The 13752-nt window shown below is 39.6% G+C and overlaps 1 protein-coding gene across 2 annotated transcripts in view; it reads left to right on the top strand.

The window, feature by feature from the left end:
* Positions 1-7373: 7373 nt before the first annotated feature.
* The window catches only part of LOC310641391 (scavenger receptor cysteine-rich domain-containing protein DMBT1-like), a gene marked incomplete at its 3' end in the record, with an annotated part of 122029 nt that continues 115650 nt past the window's right edge, over positions 7374-13752 (top strand). For both annotated transcript variants that reach the window (XM_083364415.1, XM_083364414.1), the window contains exons 1-2: positions 7374-7519; positions 13310-13345. In XM_083364415.1, the coding sequence (XP_083220541.1) occupies positions 7450-7519; positions 13310-13345 (106 nt within the window). In that variant the 5' untranslated portion in view covers positions 7374-7449. The remainder of the gene's footprint in view (positions 7520-13309; positions 13346-13752) is intronic.

Here is a 13752-nt window from a genome sequence, read left to right as displayed (position 1 = left end):
TAGACAGAGTGCCTGAAGAACTATGGACAGAGGTTCGCAACATTGTAGAACAGGTAGCAACCAAAACCATCCCAAAGAAAAAGAAATGCAAGAAAGCAAAATGGCTGTCTGAGGAAGCTTTGCAAATAGCTGAGGAAAGGAAGCAAGCGAAAGGCAAGGGAGAAAAAGAAAGATACGCCCAATTGAATGCAGAATAGCTAGAAGAGATAAGAATGCCTTCTTAAATGAAGAGTGCAAAGAAAGAGAAGAAAACAATAGAATAGGGAGGACCAGAGATTTCTTCAAGAAAATTGGAGAGATGAAGGGAATGTTTAATGCAAAAATGGGCATAATAAAGGACCAAAATGGCAGGGACCTAACAGAGGCAGAAGAGATTAAGAAGAGCTGTCAAAATTACACAGAAGAACTATACAAGAATGAGCTTAACATCCCTGATAATCACAATGAGGTGGTCACTGACCTCGAGCCAGACATCCTAGAATGTGAAGTGAAGTGGGCCTTAGGAAAGCTGAGCAACAAGAAAGCTAGTGGAGGTGACAGTATTCCAGCTGAGCTATTCAAAATCTTAAAAGACGATGCAGTAAAAGTACATCTACTTCTGCCTCATTGACTATGCTAAAGCCGTTGATTGTGTGGATCATAACAAACTGTGGCAAGTTCTTAAAGAGATGGGCGTACCAGACCATCTTATTTGTCTCTTGAGAAACCTATATGTGGGCCAAGAAGCAACAGTGAGAACTGGACACGGAACCACTGATTGGTTCAAAATTGGGAAAGGAGTCCGGCAAGGCTGTATACTGTCGCCCTGCCTATTTAACTTATATGCAGAGCACATCATGAGAAAGGCAGGGCTAGATGAGTCAAAAGTTGGAATTAAGATTGCCGGAAGAAATATCAATAACTTAAGATATGCAGATGATACCACTCTAATGGCAGAAAGTGAAGAAGAACGAAAGAGACTCTTATTGCAGGTGAAGAAGGAGAGTGCAAAACCTGGGTTGAAACTTAACATTAAGAAAACCAAGATCATGGCATCCGGCCCTCTAATTCCTGGCAAATAGATGGGGAATACATGGAGGTAGTGACAGATTTTATTTTCCTGGGCTCCAAGATCACTGCAGATGGGGACTGTAGCCAAGAAATTAAAAGACGCTTGCTCCTTGGGAGGAAAGCCATGGCAAATCTAGACAGCACACTAAAAAGCAGAGATATCACCCTGTCAACAAAAGTGCGTATAGTCAAGGCTATGTTCTTCCCAGTTGCAATGTATGGCAGTGAAAGCTGGACCATAAAAAAGGCTGAGCACCAAAGAATTGAGGCCTTTGAACTCTGGTGCTGGAGAAGACTCCTGCGAGTCCCTTGGACTGCAAGGCGATCAAACCGGTCAGTCCTAGAGGAGTTCAACCCTGATTGCTCTTTAGAAGGCCAGATCGTGAAGCTAAAACTCAAATACTTTGGCCACCTAATGAGAAGGAAGGACTCACTGGAGAAGAGCCTAATGCTGGGAAAGATTGAGGGCAATAGAAGAAGGGGATGACAGAGAATGAGGTGGCTGGATGGAGTTACTGAAGCAGTAGGTGTGAGCTTAAATGGACTCTAGAAGATGGTAGAGGACAGGAAGGCCTGGAGGAACGTTGTCCATAGGGTCGCGATGGGTCGGATACGACTTCGCAGCTAACAAAAAAACAAAAACATATTTTGTCAAAACAATTCAGTGATGCTGGATTTTAGGATGCCCAGTCCTGATTTAAAGACAGAATTGTGGAAACTAATACCCATTAGTAACATTAAGCCCATTCTTCAAACACAGACAAACAAGAGCAAAAAAAAGAATAAGCCGGGGCCACTTTTTCAGGGTGGATTTTTAAAATTATTGTTGTGGGTGTGTGGCTGTGGCTTAGCTGTGTATTTGCCTGTGGAGCCCTTTAAGAATCTCTTGATTCACAAGACTCATTTACATTTTAACTTCTTTAATATTCAGTGGAGAATTAAATTAAGCAAGCTGGTGGTAATGTGGTATTTCAAAGAGTTTATTTATATTTTTAATTCCTTTAACCTTCAAAAAAGGAAAGTAAACAAGATGGTGTGAATTTTGTATTTGCGAGGATTATTTATTACCTTACATATGGATATTGTATACTTTCTTTCCTGAAAGACAGAGCAAGTGTAGGTGTTAATTACCCAATCCCTCTTTAAAGATAAACATTTATAGTTCATTTTTAAAACGTTCATTGACCTGAACCGGATCTTTGGTTTCACATGAAGGAGGATTCTTTTTAAAATTCAGCCATATAAATCTAAAAGTTGATGTGTGCCTGTAAAGCAGTAGATTTTAAAAAAAGTTGACAATAAATCTAAGTATTGAAAGTATTTTGTAATGTTCGGAAGTCCAGAAATAATAAAATCAGTAAGTAACCTACATGGGTTATCAAAGGATCAAGTTATTCATTAACGCTAAATTGCCAAGCTATAAACAGCTATGTATCTACTGTATGTCATACTGTATTGCAACACATTGCAAATGAATGCAGACAGACGTAATCAGATTATCTGAGGGTTTTTTTTAAGGTTTGCATCTATATAGTAACCCTCACCCTGTGTTAAATCTAGAACCTATATTTGTCTTACAAATATATCAAATGTCATTTAAGCTCAGTATTTGTTTGCACAGTATTTATATATTTCGTTAATTGTATCAAACGCTTCATTGTGTACCAGGAAACCCAGTCTTTGCTCCTAAGTCTGCATGGAGGAGAAACGGAGGAAAGTGTAAATGACAAGACTATGAATTTATCGTAATTCCACATGTTTTAATGTGTGTATGCATTAGCTTGTTTTAATGGCAATGCAGATACATCTGTTTAGCACCTATTGATATTAAATATGCTATATTGATATGACAGTACCTTGATAGGAGAAAATGCAAAGGATCTGCAAGACCTAGTGCTAAAAGTCAAGGAAAGCAATGAAAACACAGTTGGTGTTGAAGAAGACACCTGAAAATATCATGAACAGCTAAGAAAACAAACGAATGTATCACTGAACAAATCAGCCTAGAATGGCCTCTAATTATTCTACTCCAGACTCATAGTGCAAAGTCTTAGTTCTCTGGAGAAAAGTCTAATGCTGAGAAAGGTGGAAAGAAAGAAAAGAGGGTGGAGAGACTCTGTTAGTGCACATTTGAAGAGCTGAGGACCAAATTAGGGACAGATCATCATAGAGAAAATCTTTATGGTCACCAAGAATTGATATCCTGGTGGCACTTCTTTATTATCATCATCATCAATATTAAATAATTGGCAAAAATGCTACATTTAAGATTCAGCTGTTGACATAAAATAGTATTGAATATTAGTCTAACTTGGACATTTGGCAACATGCATTTTATTTTGCAGATCTTAAATGTTACATTTTGCTTGTGCCTACCAAATCAAAATAGCTAAGAAGCAATAGCAAATATTTAACATAACAACCCAGGTTATTTTCAAATGTGAAATGGAACAACTAGAAATTCGGATAAAGTCATATAACAAGTTTGATTTTCCTCATTTTCTAAATACAAATTCCTATGCAGGATATCTTGGTCAGGCTAACTGTAATAAGATAAGGAATGCAGAAAGCCAATAATTGACAAAAATTTGTAGACCCAAATCCAAAACTTAAGCAGATAAAGAATGCACAAAACCCAAGTCTCAAATATATCCCCCAAAATCAAGAATTATGGCATCAGTGTAAACATTCATACAAAGACACTGTGGGACCATCACTATGAGTTTTTGCATTAGCACTGCAAGGATGATGCTTTTGCTTCAGGTGTCAGCCATTAAGTCATTTAGACCAGAGGTCCCCAACCTTTTGGTCATCAGGGACTGGTTCTGTAGAGAGAGGTTTTTCCATGGACGAGAGGGTGCGTGGTTTTGTGTACTGCCTACATCCTGTGGATGGGGCTTTGCTTGTTTGTGCAGACCAGTTGCTGGCATGCTGCAGCCTGGTACTGGTCCATGGACTGGGGGTTGGGAACCCCTGATTTAGACTAAAGTCCTCCTTTGTGCTAAAGTTCTATTATTGAATGGAACTTTCACTACTCAATTCCCTTTACAAGGAGAAAACTACTACTGAAACCAGCACTATCTCTTTGGGTATGAAGTCATATTGCCTGAGCCTCAGGGGGACTTCAACCCTGCTATCCAACTTGTTGTTGTTAGTTGCGAAGTCGTGTCCGACCCATCGCGACCCTATGGACAACGTTCCTCCAGGCCTTCCTGTCCTCTACCATCTTCTGGAGTCCATTTAAGCTCACGCCTACTGCTTCAGTGACTCCATCCAGCCACGTCATTCTCTGTCGTCCCCTTCTTCTATTGCCCTCGATCTTTCCCAGCATTAGGCTCTTCTCCAGTGAGTCCTTCCTTCTCATTAGGTGGCCAAAGTATTTGAGTTTTAGCTTCAGGATCTGGCCTTCTAAAGAGCAGTCAGGGTTGATCTCCTCTAGGACTGACCGGTATCCAACTTAGGTGAACCTATTTTGAGCTTTCTACTTCTGATGCTATAGCCAGATGGGTCCTGGAGCACATCCATCCAAATCAGATCTTAGCCTAAAGGCGTGGAAAAATGATATACTCCTTTCCTTTACACATAAACTAGCAATTTCACAGCTTCTATATTACCATATGTCTTATCATAATTTCGGCACTAATCAATGATTTCAAGCAAATGGGTATGGCAGTCCTCCACCTATGATCAAATGCTTAACAGCTGTTCTAAATTATAGCAGACCCCCACAAAAGCTACTTATGACCTGGCCCTAAACCTATAGCTGCTGCAGCACCCCCATGTTCATTCAACTTTACAATCAACTGCAGGGATGATACAGTGTCACCCTCCACCTACTTTCCCCCAGCATCTTCCAGCTGTTCTTAGGCCTGATCCCCACCCGGCCCCATACACTCCTCCTGAGTTTCCTATGTTTCCAGTAGCCAAATTGCATTCTGGGAGCTGTAAATATCACCACTGCTTCTGGAATCGCACCACATAGCCATGTAATGAAGCATCCAAGTAAAGAAGTACTCTTGAAGGCCTCAGAGCTCCTCAAAAGGTAAGTGGGAAGGAGGGTGTTTGGTCTGCTGGGATGGGAATCAGGCCTAAAGCTTGGGAGGAGGGAAAGACAGTGGGAATGGGAAAAGGCCTGTGGGGATATAAGGGGCAGAAAACAGAGCACAGGGTATCATGGTGGTGGGGGGAGACTTGGGAATGCCAGGGCAGGTGAATCTGGGCCTGTGCTAAACCTCCAAAGGCCTCCCTCAATCTTGAGGCACCCTGTGTTCCACTTAACAACTGCATGTTTGTTTCATGATTGCATTGGGAGAACAGGGATGGGAGATCACTAAATGAGATGCTTCACTAAACAACCATTGCAACATGCAGCTTTAACGGGCAGGCTTCATCACAGTCATATCTCAAGGACTAGCTGTATTTCTAGTTTACCAAATCATCTTGGTAACACGCACCTGATTTAAGAGTATCCTTTGGAAGAAAACAAACTTGTGGAAGTCAATTGTTAAGGCAACTTTGGACATAAAATTTAAAAGTGTTGGCAAATTGGTTCAGTTCTACTGTCCAAAAGTATAACAGAATAATACAATAATTAATTCAAAATAGGTTAAATCTTTAAAACTTTTCATGTCTTAGTTAGTTTTTGGCAATGTTTCCTGCTACAGATATAAAACAGTATTTACTTATTCAGGATTTCACAATATTCAAAAGACCATTATGAGATAAGCAAATAAGTAGGGGAAAACACCCAATGACAAATACTTCCTTATGTGTCATGGCATCATTGACCTTGTAATCCGGGAACAGATTTTCATATAACTATTTTCCAAAAATAAATAAATGGTCATTTTACAGTTTAGTGCACCTTTTTGTATAAATTTTAAGAATCTGGGGATTGTTTAAAACAATTAAGAAAAAGACAAAACTATTTTAAAATGACCAAAGTGAGGGAAAACAACAACAAACTTGTTTTCATTGTAGTTCAGAAAACAAAATTCAAAGGTCTTTTCTCATGACAAAAGTATACTTAGCCTGATATGTTATAATAGTTGAGCTACCCAAAGCAATAGGCAAAGTTAGCATTAAGAAGTTGACTCAAGCCTCTAGTTATTTCTCTTGATCTTACCCTTCCAGTGTTACAATGGAATGAGTCACACAAGCAGTCATTGATCATTTCAACTAATCAACAACTTCAGGTGGAGCACAGTAAGCATAAATGTTCTTAGGATGAACTTCTGTTCTCTGAACCTCACAGAGTACAAATCTTGCCTAATAGTACATAGTGCGCCTCAAAGAAGGAAGAACATTAAAGCGTATACACGGGGTTACAGTGAAGCGCCTTTTTATATACCGTATCTAATTGTTCTGTCTGTGGTCATTAGCTGATACTGCATTTATGATAAATTGTTTCTAAATGTACATAAAACAATAGGTTTCCTTGTATTTGATACTTGTAAGCACACATCTAGAAAAGACTGTTTTAAGATAAAGATTTGTATTTTTGTTTGCACAGAAATGAGGCTTTAGCTTTTGTCTCAACTAAAGGACATAGCCAGGGAAGCAGATATTAAACTAGTTTTATAATGCTGATTATTCAAACTCTCCTATTCTATGCTAAACACTGGACAACAAAGATTTTACTTTCTGGACCCTTTTGGAGGTATCTTGTAGATCTTTGGCTGCTAATCACAAAAATAACCTGTAATTTAACCTATCAAGTACTGTTTTATAAAAAATCTTCTGTTTCTGCAAAGTCACCAGAATGATTTAACAAATTACTTTACACAGAATTGCCAACTTTATTTTCTGAGCTGACATTGACAGTTTGCTTACAGTCATGAGTTATGAGCATGATCCACTAGAAAGGGGTCTGTTCTGGAATCCAACAACACTGCCTGACTATTACTGAACACTGCAATGAGATGCTTCAGACACTGAGTGCAAATGGAAATCATCAGCAAAACACTTTCAGCTCTGGGAAACTCATGCACCTGTCAGAAGCATTATGCCGTTAAATATATTATATTCACCAAAAGTTAATTTCATATTTCTCAAGATTCCTACGAGATACAGTCATTCTGAAATTACACTTGCATTCATTTGGAAGGGGTTTATGATAATCACCAAACAATTTTCAGGAAGCAAAGCTTTTGAAAAAAATGAATTGTTCAGTGAGCTAAATCCAAGGTTACAGCTGTCTGTGTGTGTGTGTGTGTGTGTGAGAGAGAGAGAGAGAGAGAGAGAGGGAGGGGAGAAAGACAGAGAGGGAGAGTTTTAACTGACCTTCTCATTTATTTTTCATTTTATTATTGCCAAAAGAAACAGTAAGCCACTCCCTTGGAGACTCAATATATATAAGAATACAAACATACTTTATACAAAAGGAAAAGACCCAGGAGGATGTATATTGCCATGGAACCCACCCTATTTTTAATGTTAATTGCAGAAATACTTCAGGATGTTGGCTCAGGTAAAATGCTTACTATATATCTATACTTAACTCTGCAAGCGGGAAACTTTTCCAAGGACAAAGATTAGAATGAAGCGATCCTCAGTAGCAGGTGAGAGTAGATTTAACTGCCAATGATAACCCTGACATGATTGCACAAAGGCTAATCGTTTTATTATTTTATTATTTAATGGTGGCACTAAGTACTTTTTTAAAACTTTGAATTTAAGAGGACCCACATGGTGATGTTAAATGATACCAATATAACAGCGGCATGATAGCAGAGATCCCAAGTTGTTTTTGATTGGGACAGGCAGATTTGAGGAACAATATAGGTTTGCAGAAGAGAAAAAAGGGAGCAAATAAAGGGGGTGATTGGTGTCTTTCTCTGCTACTATTGTTCTGTTTATGCACACCACACAAAGAATTTTTCATCAGGAGTTAAGTCCCCTTATTTTTATTTATTTATTTATTTGTTTGTTTGTTTTTATATACCGCCCTTCTCCCGAGGGACTCGGGGCGGTGTACAGAGTAAGGTAGGTATACAGTTAAACAATAGTAAAAAGCAATAGTAAAAACAACTGAGACCCCAAGACCTATCAGGCCAGGCCGGACTGCTGGAACAGGTAAGTTTTTAAGTCGCACCTGAAGGTGCGAAGGTCGGGGGCCATCCGGATTTCGGTAGGCAAGCAGTTCCAGAGGGCTGGCGCACCCACTGAGAATGCCCTCCCCCTGGGGGCCACCAGCCGGCATTCTTTGAGCGGTGGCACCCTGAGGAGGCCCTCTCTGTGGAAGCGCACAGCATTATTTGCTTAATGACAAGTAAAAGTGATTAAAAATCCTGTTCAAATGACTGAGCTCCAGATGCAGTTGTAGCTTTTCAAACAAAAGCATAGATGCCAAGCTAGAGTGGCTAGGTGGGAGTGGATTATTTTTTTTTATAATACAGATTCTCAAAATTAGTAGTGCCCAGCCACCTTCTCATACAGAGTAAAAGTGGTATCAAATCTAAGTCTAAGCTCCACTGTTCCAGACTGCAGGTATGGGCTGGCATGAACAAGGGTTCCTTCGTTCATCCCAGAAGAAAGAAGATATTTTACACGCAAAAAATATACCTCTTGGACATTTTAACTACTTTTGTTTTCTATAACATCATGTTTTATATACATATATAAAGGTTTCTTTAGAATTAATTAGTATTCAGTCAGCTGCATTGTCACCTAGACTAGAGAATAGTATCTCAACAATTTTGCTTGTGATTGACTGAGTGATGATTTGGGAATCACCATGGGAAGGAAGGAAGGAAGGAAGGAAGGAAGGAAGGAAGGAAGGAAGGAAGGAAGGAAGGAAGGAAGGAAGTTAGTTCCAGACTGTGTAGGCAATCAATCAATCAGTGAAAACTTGACTTTATCATTGATTAGTCCACAATAAGCTATGGCACAATATTTAGCCACCAAGAAGAACTGTAGCTGCATCCGCCAATAAAATGACAAGTATAGAATATATGAAGTGCACTTGGTCTGCTAATCAAAATCAATAATATAACAATTGAGCAACATAACAGAACATGACTCAAGATCTCAATCTCCCTTGAACTATAAGGATAGATCCAGGGCATCCAGATCTGGGGTATTACAAAATTAATCCTTCAACCTCACTAATGATAAATCCAACGTTATCTTTTTGTATAAATTGAAGTGCTTAGAAATATAAAAGTATTAAATATCACAGCTGAAATTTGGGGATTACTTTTGGACAGGAGCCACTGTTAAGAGTGACAAATCAAAAGTAGTGTTGAGCTGAATTTTTTTTTCATAATAATTGGCTTGTTGTTGTTGTTAGCTGCGAAGTCGTGTCTGACCCATCGCGGCCCTATGGACAACATTCCTCCAGGCCTTCCTGTCCTCTACCATCTTCTGGAGTCCATTTAAGCTCACGCCTACTGCTTCAGTGACTCCATCCAGCCACCTCATTCTCTGTCGTCCCCTTCTTCTATTACCCTCAATCTTTCCCAGCATTAGGCTCTTCTCCAGTGAGTCCTTCCTTCTCATTAGGTGGCCAAAGTATTTGAGTTTTAGCTTCAGGATCTGGCCTTCTAAAGAGCAGTCAGGGTTGATCTCCTCTAGGACTGACCGGTTTGATCGCCTTGCAGTCCAAGGGACTCGCAGGAGTCTTCTCCATCACCACAGTTCAAAGGCCTCAATTCTTTGCCACTAAGCCTTTTTTATGGTCCAACTTTCACTGCCATACATTGCAACTGGGAATACCATAGCCTTGACTATACAAACTTTTGTTGACAGGGTGATGTCTATGCTTTTTAGTGTGCTGTCTAGATTTGCCATGGCTTTCCTCCCAAGGAGCAAGCGTCTTTTAATTTCTTGGCTACAGTGCCCATCTGCAGTAATCTTGGAGCCCAGGAAAATAAAATCTGTCACTACCTCCATTTCTTCCCCATCTATTTGCCAGGAATTGAGAGGGCCAGATGCCATGATCTTGGTTTTCTTAATGTTAAGTTTCAACCCATGTTTTGCACTCTCCTTCTTCACCCGCAACAAGAGGCTCTTTAGTTCCTCTTCACTTTCTGCAATTAGAATGGTATCATCTGCATATCTTAGGTTGTTGATATTTCTCCCGGCAATCTTAATTCCAACTTTTGATTCATCTAGCCCTGCCTTTCTCATGATGTGCTCTGCATATAAGTTAAATAGGCAGGGCGACAGTATACAGCCTTGCCGGACTCCTTTCCCAATTTTGAACCAATCAGTGGTTCTGTGTCCAGTTCTCACTGTTGCTTCTTGGCCCACATATAGGTTTCTCAAGAGACAAATAAGATGGTCTGGTACACCTATCTCTTTAAGAACTTGCCACATTGTTATGATCCACACAATCAAGGCTTTAGCATAGTCAATGAAGCAGAAGTAGATGTTTTTCTGGAACTCTCTAGCTTTCTCCATGATCCAGCGTATGTTGGCAATTTGATCTCTAGTTCCTCTGCCTCTTGGAAATCCTGCCTGTACTTCTGGTAGTTCTCGATCCATATACTGCTGGAGTCTAGCTTGTAGGATTTTAAGCATAACTGTACTAGCATGAGAAATGAGTGCAATGGTATGATAGTTTGAACATTCTTTGGCACTGCCTTTCTTTGGAATTGGAATGTAAATTGATCTTTTCCAATCCTGTGGCCACTGTTGAGTTTTCCAAATTTGCTGGCAAATTGAGTGTAGCACTTTTACTGCATCGTCTTTTAAGATTTTGAATAGCTCAGCTGGAATACTGTCACCTCCACTAGCTTTGTTGTTGCTCAGCTTTCCTAAGGCCCACTTCACTTCACATTCTAGGATGTCTGTCTCGAGGTCAGTGACTACCTCATTGTGATTATCAGGGATGTTAAGCTCATTCTTGTATAGTTCTTCTGTGTAATTTTGCCACCTCTTCTTAATCTCCTCTGCCTCTGTTAGGTCCCTGCCATTTTTGTCCTTTATCATGCCCATTTTTGCATTAAACGTTCCCTTCATCTCTCCAATTTTCTTGAAAAGATCTCTGGTCCTCCCTATTCTATTGTTTTCTTCTATTTCTTTGCACTGTTTATTTAAGAAGGCATTCTTATCTCTTCTAGCTATTCTCTGGAATTCTGCATTCAATTGGGCATATCTTTCTTTTTCTCCCTTGCCTTTCGCTTCCCTCCTTTCCTCAGCTATTTGCAAAGCTTACTCAGACAGCCATTTTGCTTTCTTGCATTTCTTTTTCTTTGGGATGGTTTTGCTACCTGTTGTACAATGTTGCAAACCTCTGTCCATAGTTCTTCAGGCACTCTGTCTATCAGATCTAAATCCTTAAATCTATTTGTCACCTCTATTGTATATTCAACAGGGATATGATTTAATTCATACCTGAGTGGCCTAGTGCTTTTCCCTACTTTCTTCAGTTTAAGTCTAAACTTTGCAATGAGAAGCTCATGGTCTGAGCCACAGTCAGCTCCTGGTCTTGTTTTTACTGACTGTATAGAGCTTCTCCATCTTTGGCTGCAGAGCACATAGTCAATCTGATTTCTGTGTTGACCGTCTGGTGATGTCCATGTGTAGAGCCGTCTCTTGGGTTGTTGGAAAAGAGTGTTTGCTATCACCATCGTATTCTCTTGACAAAATTCTATCGGCCTGTGCCCTGCTTCATTTTGTACTCCAAGGCCAAACTTGCCTGTTATTCCGGTTACCTTTTGGCTTCCTACTTTAGCATTCCAATCCCCCATGATGATAAGGACATCATTTTTTGGTGTTAGTTCTATAAGGTGCTGTAGGGCTTCATAGAACCGGTCAATTTCATCCTCTTCAGCACTGGTGGTTGGGGCATAGACTTGGACTACTGTGATATTGAATGGTTTGCCTTGGATTCGAACTGAGATCATTCTGTCATTTTGGGGATTGTATCCCAGTATTGCCTTTCCTATTCTGTTATTGACTATGAAGGCTACTCCATAATTGGCTTACAAACCTTATTTATCAGTAAAAGATATTTATTTCCATCTGATTCAATTGTTTTTTTAAATGGAAATCAAACTGCAATCCAAAATGAATAAACCAGTGGTATTTATTTCAGACTACTATATCTGATGTGGAAAAGTTCAGGCAGCCACGAGATGGCAGCAAGGAATGAGAGGTTTCTGTATATTTTAATTAATTGACATCTTGGAGTTGGCCAGATATTTTTTCACCTGGATATGGTAGCTTTACAAATATAAAATTCTAGTTGAGCAAAGACAAAATTAAATCTAACTGTGGGTGTTGGGTTTCAGTAGGGTTTTTTTGTTTTACTTCTAATGACCCACTTTTAGAACAACTATAAATATGGCAAGGAGCCCCAACATTATACTAGTATAATAATGGATTGCTATCCATTTTTAGATTGGACAGGTTACTAAATGTAAAGATTTAGCTCCCCCTTGTGGAACTATGCCTTATGCTACCAGTAATTTGGGGGCTTGAAACTCAACATTAAGAAAACCAAGATCGTGGCATCTGGCCCCCGCAATTTCTGGCAAATAGATGGGGAAGAAATGGAGGTAGTGACAAATTTTATTTTACTGGGCTCCAAGATCATCGCAGCCAAGAAATTAAAAGATGCTTGCTCCTGGGGAGGAAAGCCATGGCAAATCTAGACAGCACACTAAAAAGCAGAGACATCACCCTGTCAACAAAAGTGCGTATAGTCAAGGCCATGGTTTTCCCAGTTGCAAGGTCTGGCTGTGAAAGTTGGACCATAAGAGGGCTGAGCGCCAAAGAATTGAGGCCTTTGAACTGTGGTGCTGGAGAAGACTCCTGTGAGTTCCTTGGACTGCAAGTCATTCAGACCGGTCAGTCCTAGAGGAGATCAACCCTGACTGCTCTTTAGAAGGCCAGATCCTGAAGTTGAAACTCAAATACTTTGGCCACCTAATAGAAGGAAGGACTCACTGGAGAAGAGCCTAATGCTGGGAAAGATTGAGGGCAATAGAAGAAGGGGACGACAGAGAATGAGGTGGCTGGATGGAGTCACTGAAGCAGTAGGCATGAGCCTAAATGGACTCCAGAAGATGGTAGAGGACAGGAAGGCCTGGAGGAACATTGTCCATGCGGTTGCGATGGGTTGGACACGACTTCACAACTAACAAATTTTGGGGAAACTAGATTTGAGGGTTTCAGTCAATGTTCTTGTGTTTCAATTCAATATTCTTTGTTCAGTGCGATCAAAGGGTTTTGTATGCATTTGGAAATTATTATCATAACAGCAATTATGGTGATAATTATTGTAATAATCTGCTTTTTAATCATAATTTAGTGCCAGCTCTATCTACCCCGATGATACCTCCACCAGGTGAGTGCAACCTTATTCAACACTAGGTTAGTCTGATGGAATGTCAGACTAACTAAAAAAATAATATATTTTATCTTAGCAAATATGAATCTTATATTTTATACCTTCTTATCTTTAGTAAATATTTAGTAGGGAAAATGTGCTTGTGTGCAAAAATGTTCCTTTGAAAAACACAACTTTCTTTTACATCATATCGCCAACCACATATAATCATAATCAATTATAGGACTATTCTCATTTAGGTATGGAGAAGAAAATAATCTGGTGCCCATTTTAATGAAAATTGCTATAATTTTGAATTTTTAATCTAATGTACCTCTTCAACACTGAATTGTGAAAATTGTGCTTGTGAAAATTGAGTAGCAATGCAAGATTCATCTCCTTTCTGTCATGTCCATCAAATGTTT

Source organism: Vipera ursinii, assembly GCF_947247035.1.
Source record: "Vipera ursinii genome assembly, chromosome: 5".
NCBI lineage: Eukaryota > Metazoa > Chordata > Lepidosauria > Squamata > Viperidae > Vipera > Vipera ursinii.
The sequence above is the reverse complement of the archived record's forward strand: the minus strand, read 5'-3'. Positions and strand labels throughout refer to the sequence as shown.